The following is a 23,544-nucleotide window of genomic DNA, read 5'->3' as shown; positions in this document are numbered from 1 at the left end:
ACGCCAGTGGCCATCGAAGGCGAACATTTGCCCAGAGGTCAGTTACAACACTAACCTACCCTGCCGCTCACATAGCTATGGATGATCTGCATTCACCTTTTTGCACTCTTCCATTCATCCCATTGCCTAGTCACTTACCACCTACTTAAATTCCTTAATACCCCCACAACCTGGTACCATGTCTCTAGTCAAGTTATGGTTAGTCAGTGTTACTTTTCATTTATTTCTTTCCACTGTTGGGAACAGCCCATAAGCAAGCAGTTCAGTTAGTCTACTCTACACCTGTTTAGTCACTCCCATAGCAAACTCTAAGCAAGTCAGAATTACATTATCCCTATAAATGTCCAGCAATCACATCTAGAACCCTAATATAGCCATTACATGAAGTCAATCATTGTGCAGAGACCTTACCTAGCTTAGTTTCCACTACATAACAAATAAAAATAACTTAAATTTGTGGTCAAATGTTTTTATTATTGAAAAACAGGAAGTGTCAGTCAGCCTCCATTTTAATCCTCCTCTTCCTCATCAGCTCCCCCAGCACCACCCTGGCCCTTCTTGGCATTCTTTCTCTTGACACGGCCGGGGCGTCCTCCACCGTATGGTGAACGCAGGGAGAAGTCAATGTGCTTCTGGCTGTCCAGGCGCACCACGAAGGAGGGGATGTTGACCACCTGCTTGCGCACACTGGAGAGAGAAAGGAGACCCCAATGAGTGATTTGTTCCTCCCCACTTAATATCAGACAAATAACCATCTACATGGGAATAGTTTGGCATCAATGACAGGCCTCATTCACGAGGAATTCTTGACACCACAGGAAGTCTGAATATTAATTGTAATCATCGGCCTGCCTGATGAGATAAAGTACTCTAACCAAACTAAATTGAAGACCATGCAATTGCCTTTACAAGTCAAATTTTGCCGTGACCATCGGTCCACATCTGCTTGAGGTGCAATCCTCCATACATTACCTGTCAGCAAATAAGACAGAAGCAGTCGGCCTCTCGCTTGGTTCTGGGCAGTCTTATAGACAAGGTATACAGTCTGTTACTGCATTGACCTTGCTGAAACTGTTTGCCTACTCTTGATGGGCAGGATTGGCCCTGGGCAGTCATAGACAAGGTATACGGTTTGTTACCGAATTGACCTTGCTGAAATGTTAAACCACGCTCAGGGATGAGCTATCGTTTGTGAGGCCCTCTAAGGATTGAGAAAGTAACTCGTGAGTTGTACAGTTTCACCTCAGTTACCTGAACAGTTAATATAGGCGAGAGAATTTTAGATATGTACATGTTACAAATGGTTTAACAACCACTCAAGTTCATCAGAGCCTATTTAAAATAACAGACCAGTGTAACGATCTACCGACTTGTCCTTTCTAACATGGCCATCTAGTGAACATCAACAGCTTACCGGATGTGCCTCTGGCGGATGAGAACACGGGCGTGGTGGATGCTCTTAGCAAGGCCCAGCTTGAAGACCTGCGTCTGGAGCCTCCTCTCCAAGAAGTCCTCCACCTTCAGGCCCAGGATGTAATCGAGCTTCATCTTGCCCTCATCCAGCACACCGATCCTCACCAGACGCCTGAGCAGGGCATTACCTAGGAGACAGGATGCAGCAATTCAGTCACTAATCAAAGTAGGGCCGTTAATCTGGCCCTAATCAGGGACTGATTGAGACCTGGAACCCCAGGTGGGTGCAATTAATTCAGGTAGAACCAGCAGTAATCTGGACCTCATAGGGTAAAATCTGAATACTCCCGATTTAAGGCATCTGGAAATCTGACTGACGGCCTCATTCACGAGGAATTCTTGACACCACAGACAATCTGAATATCGAATATTTAAATCATTGGCCGATATCTCACTAGCTAACAGCTCAAAGCACTTCTACAAACAGTCAAAATAGTTCAGAGAACAATCTAGCTGTGGTGTACCTTCAAAAAGACGCTTGGGGTCCTTCTCATCCAGAGTGAGCAGCTCTCTGGCGGCCTTGCGGATCTTGGCCAGGGTGAACTTCACCCTCCACACCTCACGCTTGTTTCTCAGACCATACTCCCCTGAGAGACTAAAGTTAATTTACTGAAAAAAATAACACGGTATCTAGAGACCAGGAGATTCAATATAAACCAAAACCTGCTATTTGCACACATACCGATAAGTTTAAGCTCCTGGTCGAGACGAGACTTCTCGAAGGGGCGGCGGGGTGTGACGTAGGTCTTGCGACAAACCCAACTCCTGGCAACCGGCATGGTGGATCAAAGTGCCTGAGGAATAAGAATTGATATGGCTGTTCAGTTCCAACATTGCGATTACACAAGTGATTATTCTGCAGACCATCTTAAGTCACACACCCATTAATACTTAACATGTTTAATAAGGCAGTTACGCTATTATCAAAATATAAGTACATTTAAATTGTATGGATCAGGCTCGGTTCACTGACAGGCTCCGATAGTGGTACTCCGTAATTTGGCTGGCGAAACCAAGTGGGAACGTGTTAGCCATTTAACTAGCGTCAAAAAACATTTATATTAAGGAATTGGTTTCCCAACCTACACAACTTAAACTTGTAAATGTAGTTTGATAAAGTGTAAAGCTTTTAAGATGCAGAGATAACTACAACACCGTAACGCCTCACCGGCGATAGCTCACTCTTGCTAGCTAACGTTAGCGTGCTAACCACTTTGTACAGTGCGTGGACGACTGACATGATCGAATAAGGCAGAAGTTAAGCCAAACATATACAAAATATGTTGGTCGGTGTAACCGACCTGCACAAGGAAACGTATTACTTCTTAACATTGCGACCCTACTTCTATGGAAAAACAAGACAGACTAAAGCGCATAATACGTTATTACCTGTCTCCCACAGGCCAGTAGATAAAGAGGAAGTCAAATTGGATCTCTCCATTATTTATATGGATCCCGCGAACTACATTTCCCAAAAATATGTGACGACACCACTTCAAAGCAGCAGTTGGTGAAATACCTCCATCTGTTGTTCAACTTTACAACTACTGCTTTGTTCGTCAAACTAAAATCGTTTCTGTTTACTTGCTGAACAAGAACAACTAACTTTTCAAACAACTATCTAGTCTAGTGTACTACACGGAATGAACGTTGGATCGCCTAGGTATGCCATGTATTATTTTGTGAGCTGTTGTGTCAGCCTCTGTTTGGTTATTGAACATTGTTTAGAAAATATCCACAAAAAAAAGGGGGAACGTTAAGTGTATTAGCCCGGGATCCCATGTAGGGGCTGTGTGTGTGTGTGTGTGTGTGTAAGAGACCCAGCTGTTACAAATCTCCGACAGCCACCACTGTCAGTGCTACTGGGAGACAGAGAGCAGAGATGTACACACAACAATTGGACCAGTCTGAGTGTGTTGATTCATTCATTTTTTTTGTAAGGGTAGCTAATGCTTTTAGAAAAGTGATAGCCTACTAACCACCACCACACCCACTCAAACGACATGTTGCACGTGCACTCACAACAGAAGAGCGTGCATATGGTACCTAGTAGTAGGCTAATTGACAGATTGAGAGAGAGGGGTGGAGGTGGCAGAGAGAGAGAGAGAGGGACTATTTATAACACCCTGAAACGGGACCCTTTACATGTGTTTCTGTCTGTCAGGCCGACCAACTGACAGGCTGACAGACACACAGCAGTGTTCTTTCTAACTTCTCTGCCACTTCCTGTCTTCCTACCTAGACAGGCTGACTGTTTCTTAGTTCAGGGGGTTTGTTTTAATTGTTTTAAGCTGAGAGGTTGACTGTTGACAGTTATCTTTCTGACTTTACAGCTCTTCCTCTTATTCACTTGGACCTTCTGTGTTTTCATCACTTGGATTCTACTCTGTCTTCTTAGATTTTCCTACCTTGTTTTTTTCATCTCCTCTGAGCATATCATCCTCTCCCTTTCCCCCTTCACCCTCTCTTGTCCTCCCATCTCCCCACCGTTCCCTCTGTCCTGGTGGTTTTCGGGCTATGCACCATGCTCTCTACTCCTACAATGATTCTTCAGCCTTACGGACTGCCCGTCTATCCCCAGGGTGCCCAATGTTACCCCAGCCTAGTACAGGTAATCTACCTCTGTCTCTGTCTCTCAATCCCTCTGTTTTGCCTTTTCCTTCTCTCTCCTGGTTCCTACCATGTTTTAGGCCGGGTGTGTAGCATTGGATGTCTTTCTTGGTACTCTGTCAGTAGACCCAGAGCCACATACAGAGATCAGCAAACTATCCTGCATAGCTGTTGGTGTGAACATGGGCCCCCATTGAATTCTGTATACATGGCTCTCATCTCAAGCGTCATTGAGATAGTTTGGTTTTGAGTCACTGGATATGCTGAATCACTGGCCCGGGGAATGACATGTCATCATGACACAAACAACAGGTTGGAGGGCCTGTTTGTGAAATGGAAAGGGACATTCAGATTAAATCTATTCAGGCCCAGTATTACACATTATAAATGATACAGTTTGTGTTTGTCATGATGATGATAGCAAAGTGGTTTATTGAACTAGATTTCAAAATAATCCAAATTATGATGTTTAGTTCAGAGTAGTTCACAGCTTAATGATGTGGTTGTTCACAGCAACTGGTTGTAGATTTGTGTCATGAGATTGCAAACAGCTGCATCTAGGCCTAAATACTGTTGATAGGGTCAAACCCATTTGTTTTAATTGCAATGAAACACTGGCAGTTATATTTAATCTGCAGGTCTCAGTGGTGCCAGCAGAGGTGTGTGTGTGTGTGTGTGTGTGTGTGTGTGTGTGTGTGTGTGTGTGTGTGTGTGTGTGTGTGTGTGTGTGTGTGTGTGTGTGTGTGTGTATGTGTTTGACAGAGTCCCTGCCAACCCGTTGGTGAATGCCAGCACAGATATAATGTGTGTCTGGAATCTGTCTTCCTTGTCTCTCTGTGTCACAGCCCCTGTATTTTTAGCCTGTTCCTTGAAAAGTAGATTAACACAGAGAGAGAAGGCTCCCCTGTCATGCAGATAAGGGGGACACTGATATCCTGATAGTGTGTAGCCTAAGTAGGGGGATGAGGACCAGTGTACTGTGATCAGAACATACCAGCGGAGTACATATTCTTTATCCCTTTACACTTGTGTATATAAGTAGTAGTTGTGGAATTGTTAGTTAGATTACTCGTTGGTTATTACTGCATTGTTGGAACTAGAAGCACAAGCATTTCGCTACACTCGCATTAACATCTGCTAACCATGTGTATGTGACAAATAAATTTGATTTGATTTGAGTAAAATGTCTGACGATCTGTGTTTGTGATCATATTACCTGTTCCATATTACCGTACTGTATGTAATATACACTAAGTGTACAAATCATTAAGAACACCTTCCTAATATTGAGTTGCACCCCCTTTTGCCCTCAGAACAGCCTCAATTTGTCGGGCATGGACTCTACAAGGTGTCAAAAGCATTCTACAGGGATGTTGGCCCATGTTGTCTCCAGTGCTTCCCACAGTTGTGCCAAATTGGCTGGATGTGTTTTGGGTGGTCGACCATTCTTGATACACATGGGAAACTGTTGAGCGTGAAATCCAGCAGCCTTGCGGTTCTTGACCCACTCAAATCTGTGCGCCTTGCACCTACTACCATACCCCGTTATTAAATATTTTGTCTTGTCATTTACCCTCTGAATGGCACACCGACACAATCCATGTCTCAGTTGTCCCAAGGCTTACAAATCCTTCTATATCCCGTCTTCTTCCCTTCATTTACACTGACTTAAGTGGTTTTAACAGGTGACATCAATAAGGTAGCATAGCTTTCGCCTGGATTCACCTGGTCAGTCTGTGTCATGGAAAGATGTTTTGTACACTCAGTGTAAACATACTGAATAGAGTAGACCATAGGGTGTGTGAGTGTTTTTGTCTGTGCGTTTGTATCCCCTGCTTTATGAGCCCTCTTGAAGGGCACATCAGTAGTTTCCTGTTGTCTTCGGAGTGTAAATCCTCCAGCAGCTGTCCCAGCAACCACCTGTCTCAGAGCCGATGACCTTTGACCCTGAGTCCTGACAGCTGAATAGGGGGAGGAAGGACAGAGGGGAACAAATGGCAATCAAAAAAAGACTGCAAGGATTAAAGTTGAGACACATGGAGAGATACTGTGTATAATGTTTGTTTGCTGACAATGTAATACTGTACTGGGAGTGGGAGACAGAGAGAGAGAGAGAGAGAGAGAGTGAAGGTGGCCAGTGCTAGTATCAAATAGATTCTATTATCTCCCCCTGTCAGACACTCTCCATGTATGGTGTGAGCTTGGGAAGGTCAGATATTTGGGGGGTGAGGTGGGGCGGGGGACACAATACAGGCATGTGTGTCTGTGTTGACATGTCCTAACATGGCCCAGTTACTGTGTGTACTGATTGCCAGGATCTGCCATGTGAAAGCTAAAAGGACAGTTTCTGAATTATTATGCGTCAACCCTGGAATAAACCCAGATATACCACACACATGCCTTCCAATATTAGCAGACAGGATGCAGAGTAGTACATGTAAAAGCATGTTATCTTTAAAGGTTTTACTATGATTTTTTACATGGTTGTTGTTTTGGCCCATTTGAAAGCACTATGTAAGATGATCTGCTAAATGACTAACCTTGTAAATGATATGCCTGTAAATCTATTCCAGAGACCTAATACATTCAATATGGTATCAGTCTCACTCCTGACCATCTCCCGGTGGAATTTCTAAAGTAAGAATTCAGGTATAGGAGGAACACCTGTGTGGTCTGTCAAGAGAAATCGTGGAATTTGTACTGAAACCCCTGATGTTTGATAGGAAGAATCTGAGACCTACACAGACAAGGTGTTCCTTTTCCACTCCTAGTGAACTAAGATAGTATATCTTATATTTAACATTACATTTACATGTTAGTCATTTAGCAGATGCTCTTATCCAGAGTGACTTACATTTAGTTCATTTATCTTAAGATAGCTAGGTAGGACAACCACACATCACAGTTATAGCAACTATGTTGTTCCTCAATAAATGAAGTTATCAGCAAAGTCAGTGCTAGTAGGAAAAGACAAGTGCGAGTGTTAGTTCATATCTTAGTATAGTGAGACCTTTGATGCTGCGGTTTTACCTGCAGTAGCCACACTGTCTTCTTAGACCTATGAGAATGTAGGACACTCTCCCTGCGTTACGTATCAGAATCAGCTGATCATACAAGGCTTAAATGATCAGATCAGCTGTCATACCTTCCTCCACTTCGCCCTCTTCAATTTCACCATCAGTCCCATCTCACCCCATCCGATGAGTGCAATAGCTGATGGACAGATAGAGGGGGAGGAGGAGGAGGAGGAGGAGAAGAGGTTGGAGAGAACAACATGAATCTGTATTAAATTACAGCCAGTCTGATATATAGGCCTTGACACTTACTATGTTTACAACTGTAAAGGACAACATAAACATCTTCTAATGGCTCAGCCAATCTTCTGGTTGACCGCTGGTCAGTTTCAGAGTAGAGATATAAGGGTTTATTACTGTGTTTTAATGTGAAAGATAAACAACTACCCAAATATTTCCTGCCTGCTTTTGTCTCTTCAAAGAGTCTGGTCAAAAAGAAGATATTGGAATGATATGAATATTTACAAGGCATAGGAATATTTACAAGGCATAGGAATATTTACAAGGCATAGGAATATTTACAAGGCATATGAATATTTACAAGGCATATGAATATTTACAAGGCATAGGAATATTTACAAGGCATAGGAATATTTACAAGGCATATTAATATTTACAAGGCATATGAATATTTACAAGGCATAGGAATATTTACAAGGCATATGAATATTTACAAGGCATAGGAATATTTACAAGGCATAGGAATATTTACAAGGCATATGCATATTTACAAGGCATAGGAATATTTACAAGGCATAGGAATATTTACAAGGCATAGGAATATTTACAAGGCATATGAATATTTACAAGGCATATGAATATTTACACGGCATAGGAATATTTACAAGGCATATGAATATTTACAAGGCATGTGAATATTTACAAGGCATAGGAATATTTACAAGGCATATGAATATTTACAAGGCATAGGAATATTTACAAAGCATAGGAATATTTACAAGGCATATGAATATTTACAAGGCATATTAATATTTACAAGGCATAGGAATATTTACAAGGCATAGGAATATTTACAAGGCATAGGCATAGGAATATTTACAAGGCATAGGAATATTTACAAGGCATAGGAATATTTACAAGGCATAGGAATATTTACACGGCATAGGAATATTTACAAGGCATAGGAATATTTACACGGCATAGGAATATTTACAAGGCATAGGAATATTTACAAGGCATATGAATATTTACACGGCAGTACGTCAGCAATTACAGGGTAATAACAAGGATAGTATTCTTAGAGGTGACCTTTTAGTGGGCAAGTTAAAGTATGGCTACAGTATTAGCTTTTAATGTAGAAATTACATATTTTGTGTAGCTCCTAAGTTTTTAGTGTGTTTCTGTGCGGAGGGGGGGGTTAAAAGTGATTGACAGGTACAAATGACCACAGCTGGCATAGCCCCCCCAGCTCCCCCTGCTCCCAGAACTCCTGTCATGCGATTGGTGGTTCAGTAGAACTTATGGTGTAGTGGGCGGGTGGAAGCCGGCATTAAAACATGTGGCAGTTGTTGGATAATGTACCAGAGAATCAGATGTGCAGTGACGGGGTAAGACAATCATCTATTCTCCTGTTGTGTCTGTGTCACCACTATCACTTTTCATTGTGTGAGAATTGGTCACGTCACTGTGGGAACTCTGCTTTCTTGTTGTTTATTTTGGTACATGGATTGGAATAGATTTGGTACATTGATTAGATGATTATGATGATGTTGAAGGTATTAGTCTGGGATCAGTTTCGTGCTGAGTTGATTTTTCATTACAATTAAGTGTTTGTAGGTGCTCTGTTTCGGCATAAGTGGTAAACTATTGGATATTTGCCAGATACTCTTTTCCAAAGGATGCTGAATCCTGAATGGATACTCAAAAGGAATAGTATACATATCACAGTGAGCTGTACTGTAGGTATGAGTCTGCTTTGTGGATCTTTCTTAAGGTCTTCTAGTTTTGTACCAGCTGTGCAAATCTAAACTGCCCAGCACCACTCAACCATAAGACATTTCCCAGGTGATATTTTAGACTCAACGACTCTTATGAAGAGTCTTTGACTTTTATGACTTTTATGAAGCCCGAGGTCTTTGTGCTTACATTAGAGATGATTCTATGGGCAGTATGCTGTGAATCGAAAAGGTATATTTTTAATATAATTCATGAATAATCTGGTGATAGTAATTTATTATTTTGTTTCTTATAACAAGTGTCACCCACTATTACAATTTCAATATGGTTTATCCTACAGCTAGGTTGGATAGATACTATGACAATGTTATTTTGATTGATTATTGACTGATTCTCTTCTCTCATTCAATCCCAGGGAGGCCCTGGGCAGGAGGCCTGCCCCGGCAGTGGTGACCCCACCCTCCCCCAGGTCTATGCCCAGCCTCCCTCATACCCTCCACCAGGACAAGCTCCTCCCACACCTGCAGGCAGACTTCCTCCTCTAGACTATAGTCCCGCCCACCCCAACTCAGAGTACCAGGAGCATCACCAGCTCAGAGTCTATCAGGGTCCGCAACATGAAGGGGCTGACACTCTGGCAGCCATTAGCACGGTAAGAACAACATGATAGACTGGAGGTGTGTGACTATAGAAGTAGTGTCCAGGAAAGATAGAGAGACAGAGATACTTTGTAATCAAGATATGTAGCTACTGTATGTGTATATGGGGGAATCACATGTTGTTTGTAACATATTTCTATGAGGGGATTTTATTCTAATCAACAACAACATGTCATACAAAGTTTGAGGAAATTCTTTGTCAGTAACATGGAACACACACACACAGAGGACCCTGCTCCTTCTATGTTTAGCTCCCCAACTCCACTCCTGTGCCCATGTAGGGGAATCTCCTCTGACACCCAGCAGAGCAGATAGGGGCAGCTGAGAGGAGATTCATTTTTGAAAGTGAATCCCCCCCATCTCTCTCTCTCTCTTTCCCTCTCCCATTTATCTGGAAATAGAGCAGGTAACCCCAAAGCCTTTAACATGCAGTATGTCTGTGTAAGATCATGCACCGGGTTACTGGTAGGGGGTCGGGGTAAAGAAAGTTGAGAAAGGAGAAGTTAAAAACACTGGAGAATGGAACAAAACAGTATTTAAATGTAGGATTATAATTTAAATGTATTTGGGTAAATTGTATGGCATGTTATTAGGTAAGTTATCAAGGTTCAATATTTCCTACTATTTATTTTCATATAGTCTACAGCACAAAATGACATGTATTTGATGGGATCTTATGTAATTTCATTAGGAACAAGGCCTAGTTTATGAACTTATAATGAGGAAAACATGTACATGTATGTTTATGTCCAGTGTCCTGGTAGGCTTTATATACTGTAGGTTATTACTCTAGACAAAGACAGAGGTGAATGGTGAATCAAGGTCAATGCATTGTGACTGTGAAGTCCTTTTCCCTGCCACAGCAGCTCTTTCTGATGTCATAACTGACTTTTATGGCCACATTTATATATTCCATCACTAGAGCCCCTGACTTACAAGGTCCGTCCTGATTTTCGGGGAAAGTTGAGACGCTGCCACACATCATGGAGGTGGGGTCAACGGGGGAGGCCGAACGGGTGACCCCTCCCCCTCCGAAATATCGTCCAGGTTCAGAAATCAATTTTGCATCGTGACATGACACCAACATCCAACCCAACCCACCCACCCCTTTCTTCCACTCCCCCTCCCCTCTCTTCACTGTCCCACTTCCCCTGTTTCTGGTATGTGTGAGGATGATGAGGAGGTGGTGTTGTACTGTATGTGTTTGTGTGAAGCTCTCTCTCTCTCTCTCTCTCTCTCTCTCTCTCTCTCTCTCTCTCTCTCTCTCTCTCTCTCTCTCTCTCTCTCTCTCTCTCTCTCTCTGCGTGAATGTGTCTCTCTATCCCTCTCCCTCTGTTTCTACCCCACTTATTAATACATGCCCCCTCGGAATCTTGAGTAATGATCTTAACCTTTGGCAGAAAAAAGCAGCACCGTGACCCCAAACTGACATTTAGAACATTCAACTTTGACCCTGCCCGGCACTATGCCTCCGAGCTCCCACTCCTCACCCCAACCCAAGCTTTTTGCGCAAGTTCCTGCCTTGTTCACTTTATCTTTTTGTTTAATTGATTATTTATCATTGCTCTGAGGACATTGTGCACATCTCTTTCTACCAGCCTTCCTATATTATAATGCTAACAATACCTGTGTTTTCATTTCTGCATATTAGGATCTGTATTTTGATTTGCATTAATATTTATCTGACTTCTTTCAAGCCTGCATTCACTTTGATTTTCAATTTAAAGATATTTTTCACTTTTGCTATTTTTTTCTTTGCCATTTTATAATTCCTTCCACATTGCACTCTGCTCCCTCACTCTCCTATCTCCCCCACTGCTATCTCCCCTCTCCTATCTCCCCCACTGCTATCTCCCCCTCTGCTATCTCCCCCTCTCCTATCTCCCCCACTGCTATCTCCCCCTCTCCTATCTCCCCCACTGCTCTCGCTCACTCATTTTATTCTTCCTTCCACATTGCACTCTGCTCCCTCTCTCTTTTATCTCCCCCACTGCTATCGCTCACTCATTTTATTCTTCCTTTCACATTGCACTCTGCTCCCTCTCTCCTATCTCCCCCACTGCTATCTCCCCCACTGCTCTCGCTCACTCATTTTATTCTTCCTTTCACATTGCACTCTGCTCCCTCTCTCCTATCTCCCCCACTGCTATCTCCCCCTCTCCTATCTCCCCCACTGCTCTCGCTCACTCATTTTATTCTTCCTTCCACATTGCACTCTGCTCCCTCTCTCCTATCTCCCCCACTGCTATCTCCCCCACTGCTCCCTCTCTCCTATCTCCCCCACTGCAATCTCTCACTCATTGTATTCTTCCTTTCACATTGCACTCTGCTCCCTCTCTCCTATCTCCCCCACTGCTATCTCTCACTCATTTCATTCTTCCTTTCACATTGCACTCTGCTCCCTCTCTCCTATCTCCCCCACTGCTCTCGCTCACTCATTTCTTTGTGTAATATTTTTTTCATCTTAATTTTATTGTTTGGACTCATATAATCCCTTGGTTTTTGGAGGACCAATAGACAGACACTGGCATCGTGGTGCATTTTGGGATAGTGGATGTTTTGGGTTTGAAGCACATTACTATATCCTGTATGGTTTTGCATGGGGGCATTTTAATGAGATTATATTATGAAAATGTATTTCTGCAGGCTTACTGTTTATGTGTCTATATAATCTATGTCACCTGAACTACAAGGTTATTATGAATTTCTAAGTATAATTCATCACAATTATGTTCAGTATGATATTCTATTTAGCTACAGTTCCTCCAAAGTATTTCTGTTGGGGAAGCTGTTACTTTCAGTATTGGCTGGTTGTTATAACTTAATCAACATTACTATGTAGCCTAATATTTAGTTAGTGTACAGCAGAGGTGGCTGGTGGCAGGAGCTATAAGAGGACGGGCTCATTGTAATGGCTGGAATGGAATCGATGGAATTTTTATTAGTTGTCTATTCAGAGGTGTACAAGTGCATGGACCAATTGGCAACATGTCCTTAGTTTCCTCTGTAATCTCCCCCCTTCTTTCTCTGCCTTTCCCTTGAAACCTTTTTTATATCCTTCTCCTGCTCTCTGTCCTTCTATCCTCCTCCTCTCCTCATCCTTTCCTCCTTTTTCTTCTTCTCCTGCTCTCTGTCCTTCTATCCTCCTCCTCTCCTCATCCTTTCCTCCTTCTTTTTCTTCTTCTCCTGTTCTCTGTCCTTCTATCCTCCTCCTCTCCTCATCCTTTCCTTATTCTCCTGCTCTCTGTCCTTCTATCCTCTTCCTCTCCTCATCCTTTCCTTATTCTCCTGCTCTCTGTCCTTCTATCCTCCTCCTCTCCTCATCCTTTCCTCCTCCTTTTTCTTCTTCTCCTGCTCTCTGTCCTTCTATCCTCCTCCTCTCCTCATCCTTTCCTCCTTCTTTTTCTTCTTCTCCTGCTCTCTGTCCTTCTATCCTCATCCTCTCCCCATCCTTTCCTCCTTTTTCTCCTTCTCATGTTCTCTGTCCTTCTATCCTCCTCCTCTCCTCATCCTTTCCTCCTTCTTTTTCTTCTTCTCCTGCTCTCTGTCCTTCTATCCTCCTCCTCTCCTCATCCTTTCCTCCTTTTTCTTCTTCTCCTGTTCTCTGTCCTTCTATCCTCCTCCTCTCCTCATCCTTTCCTCCTCCTTTTTCTTCTTCTCCTGCTCTCTGTCCTTCTATCCTCCTCCTCTCCTCATCCTTTCCTCCTTCTTTTTCTTCTTCTCCTGTTCTCTGTCCTTCTATCCTCCTCCTCTCCTCATCCTTTCCTCCTTCTTTTTCTTCTTCTCCTGCTCTCTGTCCTTCTATCCTCCTCCTCTCCTCATCCTTTCCTCCCTTTTCTTCTTCTCCTGCTCTCTGTCCTTCTATCCTCCTCCTCTCCTCATCCTTTCCTTTTTCTTCTTCTCCTGCTCTCTGTCCTTCTATCCTCCTCCTCTCCTCATCCTTTCCTCCTTCTTTTTCTTCTTCTCCTGCTCTCTGTCCTTCTATCCTCCTCCTCTCCTCATCCTTTCCTCCTTCTTTTTCTTCTTCTCCTGCTCTCTGTCCTTCTATCCTCATCCTCTCCTCATCATTTCCTCCTTCTTTTTCTTCTTCTCCTGCTCTCTGTCCTTCTATCCTCTTCCTCTCCTCATCCTTTCCTCCTTCTTTTTCTTCTTCTCCTGCTCTCTGTCCTTCTATCCTCCTCCTCTCCTCATCCTTTCCTCCTTCTTTTTCTTCTTCTCCTGCTCTCTGTCCTTCTATCCTCCTCCTCTCCTCATCCTTTCCTCATCCTTTCCTTCTTCTCCTGCTCTCTGTCCTTCTATCCTCCTCCTCTCCTCATCCTTTCCTCCTTCTTTTTCTTCTTCTCCTGCTCTCTGTCATTCTATCCTCCTCCTCTCCTCATCCTTTCCTCCTTCTTCTTCTTCTTCTCCTGCTCTCTGTCCTTCTATCCTCCTCCTCTCCTCATCCTTTCCTCCTTCTTTTTCTTCTTCTCCTGCTCTCTGTCCTTCTATCCTCATCCTCTCCTCATCATTTCCTCCTTCTTTTTCTTCTTCTCCTGCTCTCTGTCCTTCATCCTCCTTTCCTCCTTTCCTCCTTCTTTTTCTTCTTCTCCTGCTCTCTGTCCTTCTATCCTCATCCTCTCCCCATCCTTTCCTCCTTTTTCTCCTTCTCATGTTCTCTGTCCTTCTATCCTCCTCCTCTCCTCATCCTTTCCTCCTTCTTTTTCTTCTTCTCCTGCTCTCTGTCCTTCTATCCTCCTCCTCTCCTCATCCTTTCCTCCTTTTTCTTCTTCTCCTGTTCTCTGTCCTTCTATCCTCCTCCTCTCCTCATCCTTTCCTCCTTCTTTTTCTTCTTCTCCTGCTCTCTGTCCTTCTATCCTCCTCCTCTCCCCATCCTTTCCTCCTTTTTCTTCTTCTCCTGTTCTCTGTCCTTCTATCCTCCTCCTCTCCTCATCCTTTCCTCCTTTTTCTTCTTCTCATGTTCTCTGTCCTTCTATCCTCCTCCTCTCCTCATCCTTTCCTCCTTCTTTTTCTTCTTCTCCTGCTCTCTGTCCTTCTATCCTCATCCTCTCCCCATCCTTTCCTCCTTTTTCTCCTTCTCATGTTCTCTGTCCTTCTATCCTCCTCCTCTCCTCATCCTTTCCTCCTTTTTCTTCTTCTCCTGTTCTCTGTCCTTCTATCCTCCTCCTCTCCTCCTCCTTTCCTCCTTCTTTTTCTTCTTCTCCTGCTCTCTGTCCTTCTATCCTCCTCCTCTCCCCATCCTTTCCTCCTTTTTCTTCTTCTCCTGTTCTCTGTCCTTCTATCCTCCTCCTCTCCTCATCCTTTCCTCCTTTTTCTTCTTCTCCTGCTCTCTATCCTTCTATCCTCATCCTCTCCCCATCCTTTCCTCCTTTTTCTTCTTCTCCTGTTCTCTGTCCTTCTATCCTCTTCTCCTCATCCTTTCCTCCTTTTTCTTCTTCTCCTGTTCTCTGTCCTTCTATCCTCCTCCTCTCCTCATCCTTTCCTCCTTTTTCTTCTTCTCCTGCTCTCTATCCTTCTATCCTCATCCTCTCCCCATCCTTTCCTCCTTTTTCTTCTTCTCCTGCTCTCTGTCCTTATATCCTCCTCCTCTCCTCATCCTTTCCTCCTTTTTCTTCTTCTCCTGCTCTCTGTCCTTCTATCCTCCTCCTCTCCTCATCCTTTCCTCCTTTTTCTTCTTCTCCTGCTCTCTGTCCTTCTATCCTCCTCCTCTCCCATCCTTTCCTCATTTTCCTCTTCTCCTGTTCTCTGTCCTTCTATCCTCCTCTTCTCCTCATCATTTCCTCCATTTTCTTCTTCTCCTGCTCTCTATCCTTCTATCCTCATCCTCTCCCCATCCTTTCCTCCTTTTTCTTCTTCTCCTGCTCTCTGTCCTTCTATCCTCCTCCTCTCCTCATCCTTTCCTCCTTTTTCTTCTTCTCCTGCTCTCTGTCCTTCTATCCTCCTCCTCTCCTCATCCTTTCCTCCTTTTTCTTCTTCTCCTGCTCTCTGTCCTTCTATCCTCCTCCTCTCCCCATCCTTTCCTCCTTTTCTTCTTCTCCTGTTCTCTGTCCTATCCTCCTCTTCTCATACTTTCCTCCTTCTTTTTCTTCTTCTCCTGCTCTTCCTCTGTCTATTCTCTTCCTCCTCTTCTTCCTTCCTTCCTTCACTTCATTTCTTTCCTCCTCATCTCCTCTATTCTTCATTTTCCTCCTCTTCTTTTTCCTCTCTTCCTCTCCTCTCCTCCTCCTCTTCTGTCTCCCAGGACGATGCCCTGGTTCCGGTGACCTCTGACTCCCAAGCTCTGAGCGTGTCAGTGTCATCAGGGGGCGGAGCAGGAAGTGGTAGCGATGAGGAGGGGTCAGGCAAGGCCCAGCCCAAGCGTCTCCACGTTTCCAACATCCCCTTCCGCTTCAGAGACCCGGACCTCAGACAGATGTTTGGGGTGAGAGACACAACTAGTGGTTATGTCCAGGTTTATTATCCTACGAGACATGATGTCATCTCTTACAACATCAGTGATAACCTGTGGACAAGATTGTGATCTATTTTTGTCTTTCAGCAATTTGGCAAGATCCTGGATGTGGAGATTATCTTTAATGAGAGAGGGTCAAAGGTGAGAGACCACTCAATATCAGAAATTACAAACTGAACTAATTAAACCTGGTTGCCCTATTATTTTTTGCCTTACCAAGACAATGACAAATTGGACAATCAGAAATGTTTCTCCTTCCGTCTCTCAGGGTTTTGGGTTCGTGACCTTTGAGAGCGCAATGGAGGCAGACCGAGCTAGGGAAAAACTGAACGGAACGATCGTTGAGGGGAGGAAGGTTGAAGTGAGGAATAACTATCTATAGTATGTCTATCTTGAATATCTGTCTGTCTGTCTGTCTGAGAAATTGTACCCTCTGTCTGTGCAGGTGAACAATGCTACAGCCAGGATAGTCACCAAGAAGCCCCAAACACCTCTTGTGAATGGTGAGGTTTCAAGTAAGATACCTAAAGTTATTTGGACACATATTTTCGTGGCATGTGGGAGGGGTGGACATGCACTCTGTACTTCTGAACTGTGTCTGTTTTTTCCCTTTATTCTCCATGGTGTCTTTCTTCCTTTACTTGTTGTTTAATCTCTCTCTCTCTCTCTCTCTCTCTCTCTCTCTCTCTCTCTCTCTCTCTCTCTCTCTCTCTCTCTCTCTCTCTCTCTCTCTCTCTCTCTCTCTCTCTCTCTCTCTCTCTCCCTCTCTCTCTCTCTTTGTAGCCCCTGGATGGAAGATCAACCCTGTCATGGGAGCGATGTATGCACCTGAACTCTACACCGGTGAGTTTCAATGTGAGTTTTCGGGTGAGTTTGATTACTTCAGTATTAGCTTGTGTATCCCTATCAAAACCAATCGGAATTCATGACCCCGTGTAGCGGTGGCCAGTCAGACTCTTGTGATGAGGCCTTGCTACCTCAGGAGGAACACTATTTAGGTCTAATGGTTAAGACGTGGGTTTCCCGAGCAGGAGACCCGGGTTCAGATCCCACCTGTGATACTTAACCTCTCTTATCGATGGCTCCAAGAAAGCATGTTCCCTTGGGGGAGTCAATAAACCTGCTTCTAAAGGCAGGGTGGCTACAGTACATATCCTAGTGGGTACTGTAAGCTCTCTCTCTTTCTCTCTCTCCTCAGTTGCCAGTTTCCCCTACCCCGTAGCTGCTCCCACCCTGGCCTATCGGGGCTCACCACTGCGTGGGCGGGGCCGGGCTGTCTACAACACAATTCGCTCAGCTGCTGCAGTCCCACCCACTGCCATGCCCGCCTACCCTGGGTAAGATCATTTCTATCTTCAATAAATCTATTTTAAAAATGAATAACCATTTCCATTGTGAGTGTAAGTAAATTATTTAATTTTCACTGTTTAATGTGTGAATGATAGAATGTCTCCTTTCAGTGTGCTGTACCAAGATGGATTATATGGAGCTGAAGTCTATGTAAGTGGACATTTTTCTTCTGATTTCAGCTTATTTCAGGCTGTGTACCTTGTGTTTAGCTAAAAGTTTATCTTGTCTCTGAATGTCTTTTTTCCTATCAGGGCGGGTATCCTGCAGCGTACAGAGTTGCCCAATCACCATCCGCTGCCACAGCAACATACAGTGATGGGTGAGCAGCAGCGCCCAATGACTGACAATGTGACTCTGTTTGTATGAGGATTTCAAATACTTTTTCCTTCAAATGGGTGTGGTCTGTGGTCTTCAAGTCTGGTCAATGGAGCCTCACTGTTAGTTCCAACACAATACTAGCACACCTGTTTCGTAACCTGGACGGACATAGTGAAATAAAATCCAGGACACTCAAATTAGAATGATATGTTACGTTTGGAATGGTATGTATTAATTTGTGGATGTCCATCATCTATTTCGTATGATATGTTATGAATGACAACAATTTGGACAATATGTTAAGAATTTATTGACACAAATTCCAATTTGTTGTGGCTAACGCTACCTAGGTGGCTGACGCTACCTAGGTGGCTAACATTGGCTAGGAGTTTAGGTTAAGGTTAGGGTTTAGGAGTTATGTTAAAGGTTTAGCTAACATGCAAAGTAGTTACAAAGTAGCTAAAAAGTAGTAAGTAGTTGCAAAGTTTCTAGCTAGAATGCCAAAGTTGTCCGTAACGAAATTCGAACATGACGTTTGCGTTAAACGCCCACCCATCCACTCTGAACCGCCCACCCTCCTTTCCCTTTTGCCTTAAGTAACCTTCTGTCTTATATAACCGTGCCAAACGTAACATATCATACTAATTTGAGTGTTCTGGATTTTTGTTAACTATGTTACGTGTAGTCTATGAGACCATGCTGGTTTAGTATGTTTTCTCATTTGGGGTTTTGTTTTGTCTGTCCATCAGATATGGCCGAGTTTATGCTGCTGCAACGGATCCCTACCACCATTCAGTGGGACCCACGGCAACATACGGCGTCGGAACAATGGTGAGCCTCTTTAAAACTCATAAGCAGTACCTCTCCAACGTTTAAAGTGTTCATGTTACCCACTAAGTCCAGACCATTGTTTCTAGCCACGAGCCAGACTTTAATCGAGCCTCAAAAAGGAATCCGTCTCAACCCGCCAGTGGGCACCGATTCACCATCATATCTTCTACTTATTTCTAGGCCAGTCTGTACAGAGGAGGATACAACCGCTTCACCCCTTACTGAGCTGCCCAATGGGAGCCTGGAAGCCGTTCTGTGACAGGTTATGACATCACTGAGCTCTGTGTCACCTCCTGTCTGACTCTCTCCACCCTCCACTTGTCAAATCCAACCGACTGAACGTGTAAATATTGTAGTAGTTATTAACGATTTATTCTATCAGAGAATACATATAGAATAAAGAGCCTGATCTAATGTATAGACAGTTATTTAAAATCTTTATTTTACACTTAATCTGTATTGTTTGTGCCACAGATTTGTTCCAGGGTTTCAAAATGTAAAGATTTCTGCCTCCGTACCTGGGTTATAAGCTACTCTTTCACTATTTTAACAGAGAGAGTTGAATGTGAGCCATTTTATTTTTCATTGGCTGGACTTCATGGTGAAATACTGCAACTCAAGTGGCCCAACAATACTGGTGTCTCTACATGTTGACCTTTGTAAAAAAAACGTTTTTGATCAACGTCTGAGCTTTTGACTTTTCAAGAGTCAAGTTGTAGAGTACAATGACATTTTATACAGTTAAATTACTTATTTTTGATGACACTGGTTTTGTCAATGATGTAGAGCACTGTTTGATAACGTTGAAGTGTGTGTGTGTGTGTGTGTGTGTGTGTGTGTGTGTGTGTGTGTGTGTGTGTGTGTGTGTGTGTGTGTGTGTGTGTGTGTGTGTGTGTGTGTGTGTGTGTGTGTGTGTGTGTGTGTGTGTGTGTGTGTGTGTGTGTGTGTCCGTGTGCTTGTGTGTGGGAGTATGTGACGACATTAATACTCAAAGCACAAGCTATGAGAGACAGCAATAGCACTGGTAGTAATCTTTTTTGAAATGCTTCTAGAACCCTAAAACTATAATTTGCATAAAATGTACGTATGTTTTTGCTTTCCTAACAATCTACCTCTGATTCTAAAAATGTTTCACTTGTCAAAAAAGCATTCAGGAGCCATTACTTCTCTCAACTAATTAACTGTAACAAAACATTTTTTCTTATTTTCATTGTTGAGCTTCTATCCATCTTCTCTCTGCTTTACATAATGCTCAATGCTAAATACTAGCTATTCGGCAAACTTCCCTAACCCACTTTATCCTTTTTCTATGGCAGCCTCATTCTGGGTTTTCCTCCGCTCTGCCTGACGAGCCTGTAACCTCTAATGTCCTTTCCCTTATTTCCTCTGTCCTGTTAAACTCTATGACGTTGTCTGGTTTCCTCTTCCTGTTCTCTCGCCTGCTTCTCTCCATTCTGTTTGAGAATCTGTGTTCCATCCATAGAACTAATCAGATGAGTTCTAGTTCTATGGGTCATCTCTCCTTCTCCATCCTGTACTCTAGCTTCACTGTTGTTTATTTGCTGTTGATCTCTCAATAAAACATTGTTTCTGTTTCCCTTTCCTCTCCTCTTTGATTCACGTCATTTTCCTTTCTCTTTTTCAATGCCTCTTTTTGCAGTCCTTCACTCTTCTGCTCAAACTTATATTCTCAGTGTTCCCTTTCTCAACATAACTGTACGTTTTGAGGCTGACTGATACCAGTGTAAAGAAGGTTGTGAGTGTTTTACAGAAATGACTGTCTGCATATGTTTATGCAACTGTTTCTGGTTCAGTACCTTTGTACTGCAAGGACTGAATCTTAACTTAAAATCAGCGCATATAACTTAATATTTGAGTTTAGTATCCCAAATGTTGTATGTGTGGTTCTAGGGGGGCAACAGTATTTTACCTAGACACCCAGCCCTGTGCCTGCCTTGCTGTAGTGTGTGGTCTTACTGCGTGTGTTTCAACCTATGGGCTAAACCTCTTCTTTATGCAAAGTTCAGCTTTAGTTTTTGTACCAATTTCCCCTCTTTCTTTACTGCTTCGTTTTCCTATCTTCTTGGAAGTGGATAAATACTTGTCTTTCCAAGCTTTACTGTTGTTGTTCTGTTTTCTCTCACTATTTCTAAGAGGAGCTTAACCCTAACCTTAACCCTAACCTTAACCCTAACCTTAACCCTAACCTTAACCCTACGAGATACAATTGAGGGTTGGATAACCATGCCTACAATGTCAATTTGAAATAGAAACTAAAGTCACACTTCATCAGGGTATTATTCAGTTTCAACAACAGTTTGACTGTATACCTTCATCAGGGTATTATTCAGTTTCGACAACAGTTTGACTGTGATACCTTCATCAGGGTTTTATTCAGTTTCAACAACAGTTTGACTGTATACCTTCATCAGGGTATTATTCAGTTTCAACAACAGTTTGACTGTATACCTTCATCAGGGTATTATTCAGTTTCAACAACAGTTTGACTGTATACCTTCATCAGGGTATTATTCAGTTTCAACAACAGTTTGACTGTATACCTTCATCAGGGTATAATTCAGTTTCAACAACAGTTTGACTGTATACCTTCATCAGGGTATAATTCAGTTTCAACAACAGTTTGACTGTATACCTTCATCAGGGTATAATTCAGTTTCAACAACAGTTTGACTGTATACCTTCATCAGGGTATAATTCAGTTTCAACAACAGTTTGACTGTATACCTTCATCAGGGTATAATTCAGTTTCAACAACAGTTTGACTGTATACCTTCATCAGGGTATAATTCAGTTTCAACAACAGTTTGACTGTATACCTTCATCAGGGTATAATTCAGTTTCAACAACAGTTTGACTGTGATGCCTTCATCAGGGTATAATTCAGTTTCAACAACAGTTTGACTGTATACCTTCATCAGGGTATTATTCAGTTTCAACAACAGTTTGACTGTATACCTTCATCAGGGTATAATTCAGTTTCAACAACAGTTTGACTGTATATACCTTCCTTCAGTTTCAGTTTGACTGGGTATAATTCAGTTTCAACAACAGTTTGACTGTATACCTTCATCAGGGTATAATTCAGTTTCAACAACAGTTTGACTGTATACCTTCATCAGGGTATAATTCAGTTTCAACAACAGTTTGACTGTATACCTTCATCGGGGTATTATTCAGTTTCAACAACAGTTTGACTGTATACCTTCATCAGGGTATTATTCAGTTTCAACAACAGTTTGACTGTGATACCTTCATCAGGGTATTATTCAGTTTCAACAACAGTTTGACTGTATACCTTCATCAGGGTATAATTCAGTTTCAACAACAGTTTGACTGTGATGCCTTCATCAGGGTATTATTCAGTTTCAACAACAGTTTGACTGTGATGCCTTCATCAGGGTATAATTCAGTTTCAACAACGGTTTGACTGTATACCTTCATCAGGGTATTATTCAGTTTCAACAACAGTTTGACTGTGATGTCTTCATCAGGGTATTATTCAGTTTCAACAACAGTTTGACTGTGATGCCTTCATCAGGGTATTATTCAGTTTCAACAACAGTTTGACTGTGATGTCTTCATCAGGGTATTATTCAGTTTCAACAACAGTTTGAATGTGATGTCTTCATCAGGGTATTATTCAGTTTCAACAACAGTTTGACTGTGATGTCTTCATCAGGGTATTATTCAGTTTCAACAACAGTTTGATTGTATACCTTCATCAGGGTATAATTCAGTTTCAACAACAGTTTGACTGTGATGTCTTCATCAGGGTATTATTCAGTTTCAACAACAGTTTGACTGTGATGTCTTCATCAGGGTATAATTCAGTTTCAACAACAGTTTGACTGTATACCTTCATCAGGGTATAATTCAGTTTCAACAACAGTTTGACTGTGATGTCTTCATCAGGGTATTATTCAGTTTCAACAACAGTTTGAATGTGATGTCTTCATCAGGGTATAATTCAGTTTCAACAACAGTTTGACTGTGATGCCTTCATCAGGGTATTATTCAGTTTCAACAACAGTTTGACTGTGATGTCTTCATCAGGGTATTATTCAGTTTCAACAACAGTTTGAATGTGATGTCTTCATCAGGGTATTATTCAGTTTCAACAACAGTTTGACTGTATACCTTCATCAGGGTATTATTCAGTTTCAACAACAGTTTGACTGTATACCTTCATCAGGGTATAATTCAGTTTCAACAACAGTTTGACTGTATACCTTCATCAGGGTATTATTCAGTTTCAACAACAGTTTGACTGTATACCTTCATCAGGGTATAATTCAGTTTCAACAACAGTTTGACTGTATACCTTCATCAGGGTATAATTCAGTTTCAACAACAGTTTGACTGTGATGCCTTCATCAGGGTATAATTCAGTTTCAACAACAGTTTGACTGTATACCTTCATCAGGGTATAATTCAGTTTCAACAACGGTTTGACTGTATACCTTCATCAGGGTATTATTCAGTTTCAACAACGGTTTGACTGTATACCTTCATCAGGGTATTATTCAGTTTCAACAACAGTTTGACTGTGATGCCTTCATCAGGGTATTATTCACTTTCAACAACAGTTTGACTGTGATGCCTTCATCAGGGTATTATTCAGTTTCAACAACAGTTTGACTGTGATGCCTTCATCAGGGTATAATTCAGTTTCAACAACAGTTTGACTGTATACCTTCATCAGGGTATTATTCAGTTTCAACAACAGTTTGACTGTGATGCCTTCATCAGGGTATAATTCAGTTTCAACAACAGTTTGACTGTGATGTCTTCATCAGGGTATAATTCAGTTTCAACAACAGTTTGACTGTGATGTCTTCATCAG

General features: G+C 42.4%; 2 protein-coding genes and 1 long non-coding RNA gene across 24 annotated transcripts in view; 1 reads left to right on the top strand and 2 right to left on the bottom strand.

Annotated features, from left to right (window-relative positions):
- Positions 1–453: 453 nt before the first annotated feature.
- LOC118379540 (40S ribosomal protein S9) lies at positions 454–2,892 on the bottom strand. The gene is made up of 5 exons (XM_035766560.2): positions 2,863–2,892; positions 2,156–2,267; positions 1,938–2,060; positions 1,415–1,601; positions 454–687 (listed from the first exon to the last, which is right to left on the bottom strand). Exons 2-5 carry the CDS (start codon positions 2,250–2,252, stop codon positions 510–512), a joined length of 585 nt encoding a protein of 194 aa, XP_035622453.1. The 5' UTR covers positions 2,253–2,267; positions 2,863–2,892; the 3' UTR covers positions 454–509.
- Positions 2,893–3,612: 720 nt separating this feature from the next.
- On the top strand, positions 3,613–20,283 carry LOC127914356 (RNA binding protein fox-1 homolog 1-like). 8 transcript variants are annotated; one of them, XM_052490147.1, is made up of 12 exons: positions 3,613–4,084; positions 9,490–9,726; positions 15,972–16,151; positions 16,269–16,322; positions 16,450–16,542; positions 16,627–16,684; positions 16,965–17,024; positions 17,380–17,518; positions 17,627–17,681; positions 17,783–17,850; positions 18,599–18,680; positions 18,861–20,283. In XM_052490147.1, the coding sequence occupies exons 1-12, from the start codon at positions 3,998–4,000 to the stop codon at positions 18,903–18,905; spliced, it is 1,158 nt and encodes a 385-aa protein (XP_052346107.1). In that variant the 5' UTR covers positions 3,613–3,997; the 3' UTR covers positions 18,906–20,283. The 8 variants fall into 8 exon arrangements, with proteins under 8 accessions (XP_052346107.1, XP_052346105.1, XP_052346110.1 ...); XM_052490145.1 differs by having other exon boundaries at positions 16,965–17,036; XM_052490150.1 differs by having other exon boundaries at positions 3,617–4,084; positions 17,642–17,681.
- A 744-nt stretch (positions 20,284–21,027) lies between these two features.
- The window catches only part of LOC127914357 (uncharacterized), a 5,761-nt gene continuing 3,244 nt past the window's right edge, over positions 21,028–23,544 (bottom strand). For 3 of the 15 annotated variants that reach the window (XR_008088189.1, XR_008088198.1, XR_008088200.1), the window contains exon 6: positions 21,304–21,656. This is a non-coding gene — a long non-coding RNA (uncharacterized LOC127914357). Of the gene's footprint in view, positions 21,242–21,303; positions 21,657–21,950; positions 22,137–22,838; positions 23,116–23,138 lie in introns of those variants that run through there. The other 12 variants (XR_008088191.1, XR_008088203.1, XR_008088190.1 and 9 more) reach the window with 10 other exon arrangements.

The sequence above is a fragment of the Oncorhynchus keta genome, chromosome 31, assembly GCF_023373465.1.
Source record: "Oncorhynchus keta strain PuntledgeMale-10-30-2019 chromosome 31, Oket_V2, whole genome shotgun sequence".
Lineage (NCBI taxonomy): Eukaryota > Metazoa > Chordata > Actinopteri > Salmoniformes > Salmonidae > Oncorhynchus > Oncorhynchus keta.
This window is presented reverse-complemented; position numbering and strand designations above follow the sequence as displayed.

What these genes read in the sequence shown, in the direction of transcription:
- LOC118379540 (XM_035766560.2), bottom strand. Translation starts at nt 2,252, where the DNA reads ATGCCGGTTGCCAGGAGTTGGGTTTGTCGCAAGACCTACGTCACACCC. An exon ending in CCCCAAGCGTCTTTTTGAAG is followed by an intron (nt 1,602 to 1,937) that starts GTACACCACAGC and finishes CCTGTCTCCTAG; the next exon opens with GTAATGCCCTGCTCAGGCGT. An exon ending in ATCCGCCAGAGGCACATCCG is followed by an intron (nt 688 to 1,414) that starts GTAAGCTGTTGA and finishes TTCTCTCTCCAG; the next exon opens with TGTGCGCAAGCAGGTGGTCA.
- LOC127914356 (XM_052490143.1), top strand. Translation starts at nt 3,998, where the DNA reads ATGCTCTCTACTCCTACAATGATTCTTCAGCCTTACGGACTGCCCGTC. An exon ending in GTTACCCCAGCCTAGTACAG is followed by an intron (nt 4,085 to 9,489) that starts GTAATCTACCTC and finishes ATTCAATCCCAG; the next exon opens with GGAGGCCCTGGGCAGGAGGC. An exon ending in CATACGGCGTCGGAACAATG is followed by an intron (nt 18,681 to 18,860) that starts GTGAGCCTCTTT and finishes ACTTATTTCTAG; the next exon opens with GCCAGTCTGTACAGAGGAGG.